Here is a 14174-nt window from a genome sequence, read left to right as displayed (position 1 = left end):
GGAGCGTTTTTCATTTTCAACTGAAATTCTTGATGTATTATGAAATTAAGCTACAGCGCTGCAAGAACAGTCACAGAGTAATGGTCTTTCGGCGCTTTGCTGATGATATCCATAATAATGAAATATGCTTGAATTCTTTCTTTCATAAAAGTCAATTTGCCTGCAGCTGATTACATTAGTAATTTCAGTCACATTTATAACCCAGCCACAGCTGTGTTGATTTCCTGAAAACCTAATTAAGTTTCAGTGCTTTATTTCGCTATTGTCTCGATGGAGATGTGTCGTCTTGACATATTTCTTGGTGTCGTCTTCGGTTACAATGAATGACCACCGTTCTTTTCATTTTCGCCGAGTGATATGATGTCTGTATCACCTTTCGTGTAAAGATACAGTCAATATAGAGTTGCGATCATGATTTGGCTCGAGTCAAACTGGCCTGAACCAGGCCTGAGTCGAATTTGGCCCATGCGTAATTAGAAAGCGTGTTCACCGATTAATTTGACCCGTGCCGGGACCAACGTTTTTGGTTGTGCCTCATTTAGCCTGTGACGGTTTGGCCCAGTCAAATCATATCTGTGATTGCATCCCTATAAGATGATGATGGAATTTTCTCACATCAGTTTGGTCAAGGACTCTTAAGCCCATAGTTTGGTAAATAACGATAGACTTATCGAGTAATCTTAGACTGTAATGATTACTCCACATCTATGCATTGTAATTCTCTACATCTTTCAGCCATTAATCCACTTTTGCCTTTGATACTCATAGCACAGCTCAGCTTATGTAGTTTTATTTCTTAAAAACCATTTCGATTCACCTCTGTGTTTTGAATAGAATGTCATTGATACTCTTGTGTCGCGAATTATTTTTGTCCTACCCTCACTGCTAGCTATGCGTATGAAGCATAATCTAATGATTCCTCTGCGAGGATATACTACTGTTCTTTCTGCAACATTGATTCAATTTCATCGCTACAGTTTCCGAGATGAGGGAAAATATTGTTAATGTCAATGACCTTTGAGTATAAGGCACCGGTGTCGTCTTGCGATCATGTCCTCCGATAAGTTCAGAATATTTCCCAATTACTCTACCTCTCAAATAACGCATGGATGTCTCCCTGTATTCCAAGCGTAATTTGTAGAAAGTTTCTGGGCCAAATCTTTCGCAATGAATTAAGATAACATTCGCTTATAGCTGAAAATACATACGAGATTATTAGTACAGTATTACAGCATCACAGGATTATTCTGCTGATTTATCAGCTATTGATATTACTGTGCAGTCACACATTCATGTTTTGCGGCTCTCCGCAACTCTTCGATATACGTGACTGATGATTGTATATGTACTTTCGTTAATTAATCAAAGTAACTGCGGGAAATCACAGTGTGTTTACTTTTGCCTTGTGGTTATGTCATGTATTCTGGTTTACTTATATCGTAGTTGATTCAAGAAATCTTCAGAGTTTGTAAACCCTAGTATCTGAAAATAGTTGATTAATTTACGACTCAAAATTATTGACCAGGACCGGAGTAAGAAGGACCCAGAGGGTCGGCCCCTCCTATCTTTAGCCAAGATAACATTCTCACAACATAGCCAGAAATTATTGCCGGTCATTTTGTGTTAGAATCACTTTTATGGTCAGAAAGATGATCTTTTTCTAAATTTTCTATTTTTTCTAACCCCTCTAAGGCGCTCGCTGTTCATTTATTATGTATGTATTGTATACGACTAAGCCCAGGAATTTTAAGCACCTTACTCTAAATTCCCGGTTATCAATTCCTAGATCCACCCCTGCTGTGGACTATACTCGTGGTTTTTGGACTGTGTGGCAGTCTCTTGATGCAAAAGTAACTGATTGTGACAACCATCCCTGATTGCTGTCCAATTTATGTGGAATGTTAGATGAGTGCCTGATCACATCCTGTTAATACTAACCTCCATGATATCAAGATTTTGAATCACACCTGGAAATTGGAGCTTTGAAGTAAAATATCAGGGGCAGGCGTAGGAAAAAACTGTTAGCGCTCACCGTGGTTTGTAAACTGTGGTTAGGTATAAATGGGTGCAAGAAAACGCTGTTGGCTAACCACTGGTTAGCTTAACCACAGATTAGCCACTAACCACGGTTAGGTTAACAGGCTTTTTCTGCGCCCACCCCAGTAGTGGAAATAAAAACACTAGAAGTTTAAAACGAATAATTTAGCTAAAGAAGCCGTACTCTTTTTTTCTATCAACAATTTCTACTTAATAAAAACTTGTTGAATTGATTATTTGTTGCTGACATTTTTCTTTCGCCAATTTCCTGCTGAAGGTATCTATATATATATATATATATATATACATGTACGTATACAGAAACTTTAGCAGTCTATATTTTTGTGTATTTTTAGATTTTGTCCAGGTAGCATTATGTATGATGGCATTTTCTCTCAAGCGTCGTCAATACAGCATAATACTAATGGTAATGGCACTGTGAATGGTGGTAGCTTATTTAAGCATGCCACCTCCGATTTAAAAAGACAACCATCTTCACCACCGACAAAATTGCCTACGGAACAATCCATTGATATGGACCGACAAGTCGAAATGAAGTGTATGGAAATGAAGGCGCTCATGGAAGAACAAGGGTAAGTCCTTAAAGAACTCGGATCAGTTCTGGTTGGTTTTTGGTTTGGTGAGTTGGAGTTCTGGTTGGTTCGTGTTTGTTCGTAAATCTATACGTCTGTTTTCTGCCATCCTCTCATGAAAATTCTTCAAAGCACGCAACGTTGAATGTTTGCGATCTGACCAGGAAAAGCTGCAATAACACGTGTAAAATGTATGGTTTTTATTTGATTTCGAGTTTATTGATCATGTTCGACATTTTTCATAGCGTTTACTGTTTTCGATGATTAGATTTTATACAATCATCAATAAAAAATCTGGTGTCTATCAATGTTTTACCTCTAAGTCTAACTTGAAACATTGTTACTCATCAATAAATACTAGATTCTTCTTGTATTTTCCTGATTTTGAATCTGATGGTATTTCTCCACTACTGAACATGATTTCAGATATCAAAGTTGTATTTGAATATTGAGTGATATTTGAGTGGTATTTGCCTGTGGTATTATACTACTATTACAGTAAATACCATACATCTTGTATCTCTAATAATAAGAACTCACTGTGTGTATTATTTCATGTCGTATGATGAGAATGCCGTTAGAAGTCCACTTTTTGATTTGAAATTTAAGCCTTTTATCTTTCCATTTCATTGCGATGAAAAACCAATAATTATCACTATTTCGCTGGTTTGAGTTTGTATTTGTACCGTTTGTGGAATTTCTCAGACAATGTCTTTAGTTTGTTGCTACTGTTTTCTCTACTGTTCCAAATGGTCTGTGGAGAATGTGAAGAATTTGGCATTGAATTCTCAGGAAGATTTTACAACAATTTCCAAAAAGATTGGAAAATAGTTTTCAACAAGCCCATAGCCAGAAATTTCCAAAAGCAGTTCTTTTATTCTGAAGGTTTTTCACTTAAAAAGCAGCTTCTAGGTAAAACAAGAAAATGAGATTAAAAAAGTTTCAAAATAAGATTCCTAACAGAGAAAAAATATATTTTGGTTAGTTTTATTTGTTGTTTGATGTAATTGTCATTAAAAAGTGTCCAACAGATGCGTTGTATTACCTAGCCCCATCCAGGGTTTGAACCTCCTGGGTCTAGCGCTGGGTCAACCAGTGTGCTAACCACTAAACCGCTGGATCACTGTGTTACAGAGTTTGGAAGTCTTTATTATTGTGACACCTTGGTCAGTGTGGTGCCCAGTTAGCTGGTGACCATTCAGATATGTTGACCAGTCATGGCGACACTTTTGTTTGAATCATCTCAAGATTACGTGCCCTTCTAATATATCAGAGCCATTTTGACGGCAATAAGGGCAACCCTTCCAGCAAGAAAGTTATCATTTAGGAAAAACTGAAAAAGGAAAAATATACATATTCTGTGGCTTCTTTTATATTCTGTACAATACTTAAGCATTGCTACCATTTTTCAATGGAATTTTCACTGATATTTATCTATTTTTGATGAACAGAAAAAGGCATTATTTCTTTTGTCTCTCTGTTTCTATATGTGTCAGGTCTGTTTCGCGATGTGAATCCATTCATGCACGAATGTTTTAGTAGACGTTAATTATCACGATGAAAATTTATGGAAAAATTATAAACTTGAAAAAAGAAAACCCCAAATCATTAAACCATCAGACAAAATCATGAATAGAATGTTTCTAAAGGAATACATACGAGTGCACTGATTACGACCGTTAATGTTCGGTATCGATGGATGAGGAAGCAGCCACTAATACCAAACATGGTGCAGAAAGATATTTGTCAATATTAACACTGATAAACCATCTGGCCATTACCTGTGTATATATGGTCGGTGAAGCCTCATCGATTCACAGTCCGCTGATTATTAAATGGAATTAGCCTTGGAAGGTTATACGAAGCAACATTCATCATTGCCTAAATGGATTCAGAGGCTTCATATATTTAGTGTTTCTCTCTCGTCTGAGATCTAAGTATGTACAGTGATCCATGAATAACACTTCATTCTGACCAGAGCAGCAGCAGCAGCAGCAGCAGCTCTTGTCAGCCCAATTACCACTCGGTCCTCAATCGATCAGTAGAATTCTTACTGTTCTGCTGAATGTGAAATTGCCGTGTCAAAGGTGAAGCTATTTGTATAGCATTAGAGTGACTTAGTAGACATCAGTGTCTGAGATGTGGCTTCGATGCTGTAGGGTTAATTGCTACAGATCTATTCGGAACTGTTCACTTCTCTATTAACTCTCTAGTACTGAGCAGATGTACATTTTGAAAGTTACATGAATAATTCATGGTTTCCATTCTTAGATCACGAATCTTCCTCATCTCATCATAATGTTGTCATGTTCTCAGTTCACATCAACTCTTTCTATTAGATCTTTCTGTTGTCATCTAATATATTTTTTCTAAAACATTAATCCTCCCACTGGAGAATCGCTTTTCGCCGCAGCTGGTATTACAAATTTACCATTCATGGAATATAGATTATCAGTTTAAGCCACGTGTTATTCCTAAGTCATGATGTATTTTCATTGGACTTTGATGAAGCGGAATAGACTTAGCAGTTAATTAGATTCTCGCATGTCGAGGCTATCCTTTGCAACTCGATCAATTTTTCATGTTTTCCCATCTTACACTACGCGCATGATCAAAAGAGAATATTTTGTCAATGAATAACGTTGTATATTTAAGTCCCAGTGGTTGGTCAGTTAAAGCATTATTTCATCTTAAATTCGCTCGGAAGATGAACAAACATTTGTCATTCGTTGGAAATGATGTTATTTGTCAATTTCGCTGAAATTGCGCGAAGAGAAGATTTATGGCTTATTTGCTATTGCGATATATCGGTTGTTATGATTAATCCGGGGCTGTAAAACGATCTGAGATGATTGTCTTAGGGATAATCAGTCGGCTTCAGAATCCTATAAAATTACATCGTGCATGTCCATATTTTATGCCATATGCACTTGAAATAATGACTGAACTGTCTAATGAAGTGGTAACTGTGAGAGATAAAAGCATCATTCAATGGTTTTATTAGTCAGACAGTTTGTCTGTGGAGATTTCTAGTTCACATTTTTGAAAAGCTGTCTGCGGACCTTTTTAGCTAATGCGTTTTTAAGCCCTGGTAAATTATTGAACCGAATATATCATACAGCTTTGTGGCATTAGTTGTTTCAGGCAATTTTGAAGACTCGCTGATATAAATTTGTCAATCAGGCATTTGACTATACCCTGTGGCTTTCCGTGCAAGTCACGTCACACCTTATATCTGATTTCACTGCAGAGCTCTATTTGCCATCAAGATTACTGTGATGCTTAAAGACACGGCGATGAGTAGTTGTCTCCTCAATCAAAAACATCAATTCATTCTCATTAGAGCTAGCAATATGGTTGACCCAATGTACTGTAAATGCAGCTATACATTAATTATTGCTGTTTTTTATGTATCCCCTCGAAGCAATTAATTCATTAACTATAATTTTCAGCTTATTTTGATAATTATATTTGATATTTAGATGATAGACACCAGACAATGCGAAAAATAATCTTATATAATGTTATATAAGATTCTCATCATTTGCATTTTGAGTTGTTGTATTTTTAAGGCAGTTGATTTATTGAAATATATTCGAAGCGCTATATAACCATCATTGTGATTTGATTATTTCAGGTGTAGTGTCGAGGAGGTTTTGAGGAAAGTCGCTATATTCCGGAAAATGCTGATGGATAAAGAAAGAGTCACACAAAACAGGTATGTACTTCAGATAGATAATGTAAGAAGATGCGCATTTATGACTTATAGACGTATAGATGGCATCAGATGTATCGGCAGCTTCCGATATCAGTACCTTGTGCTTCTACCAGATGGCTCTCGATCTGTACCGATCAGCTTCTAGAATCTACCACTGGAGGCAGTACAGCAGTAACGTGCCTCCATACTCCGTGCAAATGGTTTCAGTGAACATGATTCATCGATTTCAGGTTACCGACTAAAATTGATACAAACTAGATATAATTTTTGATATAAGTTGTATATCGAAGTTAAAGATCAGGCTCTAGAGTTCCTTTTCTAATCATTAAATGAATGTAACATTCATTTATGCCTGTAATAGAATTTGAAATTATATAATGTCGTATTAATGAAGCAATTTATGGAAAAGTCGTCGAATTAGTGATGGAAAAAATTGATTACTTCAAGAGGATATCAGATATTTATGATTTATCCATTAGCTAAAATGCAATTTGAACATACTGCAAGCTGACAGGTTGACGGGTAATATTCATAATGATTCAATTAATGCGAGCTTTCATAATTAAAACTGTTCGCAAAGTTTATTGATCGGTGACTTGTAACTCAGTTGAGTTGTTTTCAAGTTTGATGGAGATTTCTTGAATTTCACCACCAGGGAATTTCGTAAATAGAATTTTCATGTTCAACGTTTTGACATTTTTTCATAACAATAAGCGATGATTTTATCACAATTATCCCCGAACATGATTGATCGGGTCGGGCCAGTTATGAGGTTATCTAAAACCTCTCTTTAGAGATGACGTCAATCGGGTACATAATACGTTATCTGAAAAGTTTAAGATTTCGGAATGAATTTTCCAATATTCCAGAAAACTAAAATTCGAAGATCTCCATGAATGCAGAAAAGTCCTTAAAACCCATCGGCGTTAGTCATAAGTGAAACTATTACATCTAAATGGAAACTAAAGTTCTTGTATCATGTTAAGAGATGCCATTCAACTTTCTCAATAATGAAACCTACTGCTATTATATGGAAAGGAGCCATCAATTTCCAAGTCTCGTGATTAATTCACAGAACTCGCTTGTGTTTCATCGCTAGGTTTTTTTCGAACGTGATTTTCTACCCATTCAGAGAACTAATAATTGGACTGCGTATGTTGCATTAGAGTCGGCAATCAGATAGTGAAATAAATGACGTAGCGTGGTACAATTTGTATCACTCTGTACCACTCGCGGAAGAGTCAAATTTACTACATGGCTACAATGAAATGCCTTGTCATATAATAATGCCTGATACGTGAGTTGCAGGATAATGCCGCTACGATTGGGTCAAGTAGCTCAGTAGATGGGATGGAATGCTGACTGAAAGACTTATGATGTCCAGTGATGAAAAAAGACTTTCGGAAAATTTCAGTATCTGCTGCTGTGTCACACAATGGTTCCGATACATCAACTTTGATATGACAGCCAGCTTACTGGACTTATCCCTTACACAGAAAACAGTCGCCAACATTAGACTACATCCCAAATTGCCTATCAATTCTATCATTTATTTTGTGCCTATTGAAAAGATGGCTCAGACTGTTTTGTTGTATTTCGTTCCCTAAAATCCATATCTCAGACATTGCCCCGAAATCTCTTCTCGATACTAGTTGTTCATCTTGCTTTGCTGGATATGATGAAGTACGAATATTGATCACATTCTTCATGAGCATTTTCTTTTTTTTTTTTAAATCGGATTGAAGAGTGGATGAAGTATTACAACGACCTTGTGATGAGCCAGGCTTACCACTATTTTTCATGTCTTACGGATAAAACCCTTCAAAGGGATAGTTTAGCGGAAGATATTGGACAATCACCTTTTATAGAAAATCTCCACTTTGACAAAATATAAAGAGCCTTATCAACGTCTTCACTTCGACCTTCGAGCTCCAATCCTTGGAAACATCAGTCATGATTTCGGAACCTCGTTCAGTTAATGAAGCCATTTGATGTCTACTACAGTCTTATCTGCTTATCACCTGCCCATTCGGTGCATAAGATTTCGGTCTTTTATTGATTCTTGCTTATCCTGGTGTGTTATCGTTCAGCTATATTTACTTATTAATAACTACAGCATGCTTCGTAAGCTAATGTTTTCTCAGTGTACTTGACATTTCCGACTTTTTTTTTTTTCTTGCCACGCGACGAATGAATTGGAAAACATAACATCATCGCGTGTCTATATCTTCATGTGCACCATCGTGTCTCATCTGCATTTGTTATATCAAGAAAAGTGAACAAATATGTACGAATAATAAGCAGACAGTCATAACGATCTGGATGAATCGCTGCTGGTTGGTTGGTCACTTATTATCCCTTTATACTATCATTAAGAAGTGCTGGTGTAGGAATAAATTACACCGATGACGAAGAGCTATATTAATTAGACAATTCTTATCGACTAATTGCTTATCGGAACCTCATCAGCATTCAGTTATTTCGAAATGTTGTGAACTACATGATGAATATTCAGGCGAAATCGCTTGTTTGGTATTCATGGTTATTTTCACACTAGCCAGCCAGCCAGAAAATGATGTTCGCGGATTATTCGTGCAGCACACGATCTTTTTCAGAAAATTACCCCGCTGATGCTAGCAGTAATTCCAAAGATGTCCAGTTCTATTGTGGCGTGTAGATATTTGACGTCGTCGAATGATCGATTCGAATTCAGGCAGGTGGAAAATATTGATCGGTGTGTTTAGTCGCCTTCTTCAACTGGGCGACCGTTTTCTGCCATATTGAAATTATGGACACCGTTTTTGCGATATTGGTTCATCTTCTTAACTCGGGTTATGAGTAAAGATTATTCTGTCACTTCAATCAGAGATGATTCTTCAGCTCGCCTACAAATCTTTTCTGATCTTTCATAAGCACTTTTTAACATGAAAGGGACAGAAATAAAATTAATCCTCCAGAAGGCGTCGAATGCAGCCGATAAATGTCCCTATTTACATAATTACAGCACCCACTTTATAAACTTCTATCGAGATTGAATTTGATAAAGTAGCGTGAAATAAATTCTGATTTCGTTTTCAGTTTTAGAGTGATTTTATTATAGAAAGAAGTTCATTAACCTTAAACACTTTAACCACAGTTTATCACCATCTAGAATGAGATAATGGACGTATTAACTGGTTTTAATGTGTTTAAATTCGTGTTGAAATAGAGATGATTAATGTTAAGATGTATTTCATTGAAATTGATGACGTTTCTCTTCTCATTTTTTTCACTTCTTATTCCTCGGGTCAATTGAGGGTGATTGCCTATTGGCAATCGGTAATAGCCACTCTGATTTCCTCGGGGCACCTTAGAGGCCGATGTTTCCTCTATTTCTCTCGGTTTTCAAATCAGATTAGTTTCTTCTTCTTGATCTGGAATTCGTAAATTGCAGATTCAGTCTATTGATTTCTGCCTTAGGGCGTGCGCTAGTACGTCTAATGGAAGTGTTTATCAGATGCTTAATATTTCAATGAATTTGATCGACTAGGAAATTCTCATAATTATCTGCTTTACATAAAGTTGTCAGAATAGTTTGTGCTTCATTAGTTCATTTATGAAAGGTTACTGAATTGCCAAATGTATAGTTTAGCGCTGTTGATCCTGACATATATGTATATAGTTCGTTCCTTTGTCACTGCTGCCAATTTTCTCATCAACTATTCCATCTTTGTAACTGAAATCGAGTGTGGGTTAATGTTTACAAGTGTCCGTAGGCTGATAGATCAATGATTTTCAATGAAATCACTCACGGGATTCAGCAATGATTTTCGCGTCAGTCATAGTTCTCTCTATAAACACTGACGCGTTCGTCAATGGTCAATACCTGGATCTTATGAATATTCAATGACACAGTTTCATGACTTCTCCGAGTATTCGTGTGATTTAGTTTACCCTCTTGAGAAATTACAGTAAGCATGTCAGATTGGCTATCCGTTTTCACTTCATTCGAATTCAGTATTTCGTGACAGGATTCGGTTCTACATTTTATGCCCGTATTATTGGCAAAAAATTGAAAGTTTGTTTGTGAAATATGAGATGCAAGTCGTAAGCATTACTCCCTAAATGTCGTAACATGAAACGCCGATAAGATTAGTAAATGTCTAAAGGATAAAGTTTTTGTTTCACCCGTCGGACTAGTTCAGATGTTGGTTGATGCGTTTGGGAATATGTGAGCTGCATCAGTTGTCGTCTTTTCAGCTAATCCTTTTATCAAGTAGTCACATCCTCGAGGACTACGTAAATGTCGCTTTCGAACACAAATTCATTCAGAAGATCGCCTCAAAAGTCAATTGAATCACACGATTCTTCAATGATCCAGGTCTGAGCGTTTTAGTGATTCATTCTTTACCTTCTTTTTTAACCTCGCGTTTTATAAAGAGCCGTTTTAGATGAGGAAACGTTACGTAACAGAAACTTTCTATATGTTTCACTGAACGATGATCAGTTCTGTTCTCTCAATGAAAATGCAGTTTTCCGACTCGCAATTCAATATGCACTATGCGTAGAACGTCATTCTGTTTTCTATAAGCATTGTGGCGCTAATATGATCCATGGCTGCTCTACAGACCCTCATTTTCTGGTGTTTATTGAATTAGAATTGATCAGGCACACCTGCCAGTGGGCCGCAATCAAATTACGTCTCAAAACGCTGATGAAGTGGCAATTTGTTATTGGATGAAGTAATGTCATCAAGGAAGTACTGTCTTCTAGTAGAATTCTTCATTCTGCACTACAAAAGCTTGGTTTCTGTATTGATTGCGCCTGAGGTGGCTAGGTCTTTTTTGCCTTTTATTTACTGTGATGAAAATAGTATGTTTTTTGCACAAATATCCCTTTAAACTATGTATATCGATACACTAAAAGCTTTCGAATCTGAATTTGAATGGTTTATTGAATTTCAGGAGCAATTTGCTTAGTTTTATGCTTCTAGCCATCAGGTTCTTCATGAAGTGTTTTTTTATATGAAAATTTATACCGTTATCTACTTACGTAATTCGTTTCCTTTTTCCCATTTCGAATGACAGGATTTCTAAATATAGTTACATTCATCGACAAGTTGCCATTACTTTCCACACCTTCATTACTTGAAGAATTATATAATCATTCTCATCAAGCATCTTTACCTGTTCAAAATTAATATGTTTCATTAAAACTGAAATTCGTTAAAATGGAACTAATTTATTGATGTATTTTGTGTCGAATGATTTCTGGAATTTGAAAACGTGCAGTTAATAACTTGTATGACGTTTACTTCTACTCATTTCTTATCGGCCTTTTCCACAGGGTATATCTTATCGATTATGAATTGATTATGAAATTATATCGATTTTAAGTTGGAAATTTCTAGGTTATTTGTATTTTACTTTCAAAAGTTATCAAACGCTTTCAGATGAATGGTTTGTTTGGAAGTTTGAACAGTTTTTCCTGAAGGCAGAGTTAATGCATCTATCCGTTTCAAGTCTATAGTTACAAACTCAATGATGGAAACATTTCAAATGACGAAACCAATAAATATATAGTATCTATTTCAATGATACGTGTACATTTCTAAAAAGTGATTGCTGTTTTATGTTTGCCTAAAGACAGGTAGAAATAATCAGCTTGAATCAAATTACTCGAAATGCTACTTATATGTGTATGTACGTAACTGATGTCTTTAAAGGTGCAATTGAAATATTTTAGTAATAGATTAATGTGGATTGATTTTTGACTGTATGTATATATATGTAATTTTTTGTAGAGCGAGTGATAAACTGATGCATTTATAGAGGAGATTATATCAGTATTTCTAATGGCAATCATCAAAATTCAAACGACTGAATGTATCGATAGTATAGATTGATAACGCCTGATGTAGTCGAGGTTTTTTGATGTGTAAAGAATCGTAATAATTTACATCGTAATGATTTTTTCGAAATCAAACAGATCAGAAAAAATCTTAGCGATAATGACCCGTATTTAAGCCAGTAAAACGACTCCAGACGTGTCAAGTGACAAATGGGTAAAATAACCTCAGCCGCTGTTTATTGATCATATCGGGCTCAATTCAATGGAAAGGTAAATTGCGGTAGGTGTTTCTGGAACAACATTTTTTTCTCCAGATTAACAGAATGAGTGAAGTCGATTCTAGATGTGGTTTCATATCCGATGTATCGATAGTTCAGAGAACTGCCCTGGGTCGAATCGTTCTCACAGAATATTCCTTGGAGTAAGCTTCAGATATTGAAATAGATTGTAATCATTAAAATATAAATTGAAGATCCATCAGACACGGGGGTTTGGTTCGTTCGTTTGCGTGTGTTTCCATTTCATGCACTACCTGGCATATTGCTCTTGTGTTTATTGAAAAATTCATGATCATCGTCAAGCACAGATCATTATTCCATGGAAAATCAGCCGCTGTTATTGTTATAACTACAACCGATAGGAAAGTACCTCGGCTTTATTTTTAAGCAGTATCATTTCACTCACTGAATTGGAAAATTAAACAATGTCGAATCATGGCTATATGAATACGTGTCATTACAATTTAACCCTCGGGGGGAAAATCGATTTCTTTCGAATTTTAGAAGGTTCCGAATAATGTTCAGCGTTCAATTTTAACGGGAAATGATCAATTTGCTAGAGTCAGACCACTTTAATCCATTCCTATTCTTCGCTGTAGTCGAATTGAAAGAACTGTGTCCCCATATTTACAACATTTTTGCTCACTTTTGATTAAAAATTGAATTCAGTTCCGTATTACTGACAATATCGAGTCATTAAAAAACTCAAAGATTCTTTCTGACATCTATTGTGATATCATACTGCGATAAATGAGGTTTCTGTGGCGCGCAGGATTAGCTGCAGTAAAATACTGTGAGATTCTCATTAACTGGGATGAACACGCTATCTTTGCAGTCCAATTGTGCGCTAATAGCGATGTAAGGGATTAGGACCAATATATCGGACTCACCCTAATCATCATTTTTTGTTGCAAGGTATTTGAAACCGTTAATCCTAAATTATTACTCACTAATGAAGTATCTTATTCCATACTGTGGCGTGTACTGTGACTTCTGTTGCAAGCACTGGACTTCACATTGGTTAACAAACTGCAACGGATCCTCGGTATTAGATTTTATGGAATTGAATAGCAATCCGATATGTTGCAGCTGAGACTAGAACATTCTCCGAAATACATTCTATTCAAGCGTGGATATCTGAGAGATAGAAATCGATATAGAGAAAAAATGTTTTCTATTTAACATGAACGAAGTTTGTATGCTGTTCTGAATTAGCATCTCGTATGCTTCAGAAATTTAGATTATACCTCCTTCATTAGATTGATGTCATTTTCGAATTCTGCATGACGCGTTTAGTTTATTCGGCAAAGATAACCGGCCTTTTTTAATGAGTATCAAATCATAAATCTATAATTCTACATTTCGCACAGCTGCCTGCTTTCTCACCTTGAAATGTTTATTTCGTGCGGCTATCACTGAGAACTAGATTCTTTACCTGATCTGATCATTGAGCTTTTAGAATAGATAAATATTGGAGTTGAAAAATATCACACATCTGAACAACGTAGACAATGAACTTTTACTGATCTTATCCCAATTATTATTTTGGTGTAATTCATGTTTATCCTTTGCTGCTCAGCTGCAGAATCCGATCATTGCAGACCAATGGACCTTGTCCAATAATGAGCTGATCTATCTTCATTAGGCATATGTGATAAGCTCGTCCTTCTGTCCACTGAGATCTTTCTACAGAAAATATATCCTGTGTTAAGTCTCGAA

At 36.1% G+C, this 14174-nt stretch overlaps 1 protein-coding gene across 3 annotated transcripts in view; it reads left to right on the top strand.

The window, feature by feature from the left end:
- LOC141900009 (uncharacterized) overlaps positions 1-14174 on the top strand; it is a 62579-nt gene that overhangs the window by 7959 nt on the left and 40446 nt on the right. For all 3 annotated transcript variants that reach the window (XM_074786700.1, XM_074786699.1, XM_074786701.1), the window contains exons 4-5: positions 2394-2630; positions 6268-6348. In XM_074786700.1, the coding sequence (XP_074642801.1) occupies positions 2413-2630; positions 6268-6348 (299 nt within the window). In that variant the 5' untranslated portion in view covers positions 2394-2412. The remainder of the gene's footprint in view (positions 1-2393; positions 2631-6267; positions 6349-14174) is intronic.

The sequence above is a fragment of the Tubulanus polymorphus genome, chromosome 2 (assembly GCF_964204645.1).
Source record: "Tubulanus polymorphus chromosome 2, tnTubPoly1.2, whole genome shotgun sequence".
Lineage (NCBI taxonomy): Eukaryota > Metazoa > Nemertea > Palaeonemertea > Tubulaniformes > Tubulanidae > Tubulanus > Tubulanus polymorphus.
Note: the sequence above shows the minus strand (reverse complement) of the source record. Positions and strands in the feature narration are given on the sequence as shown.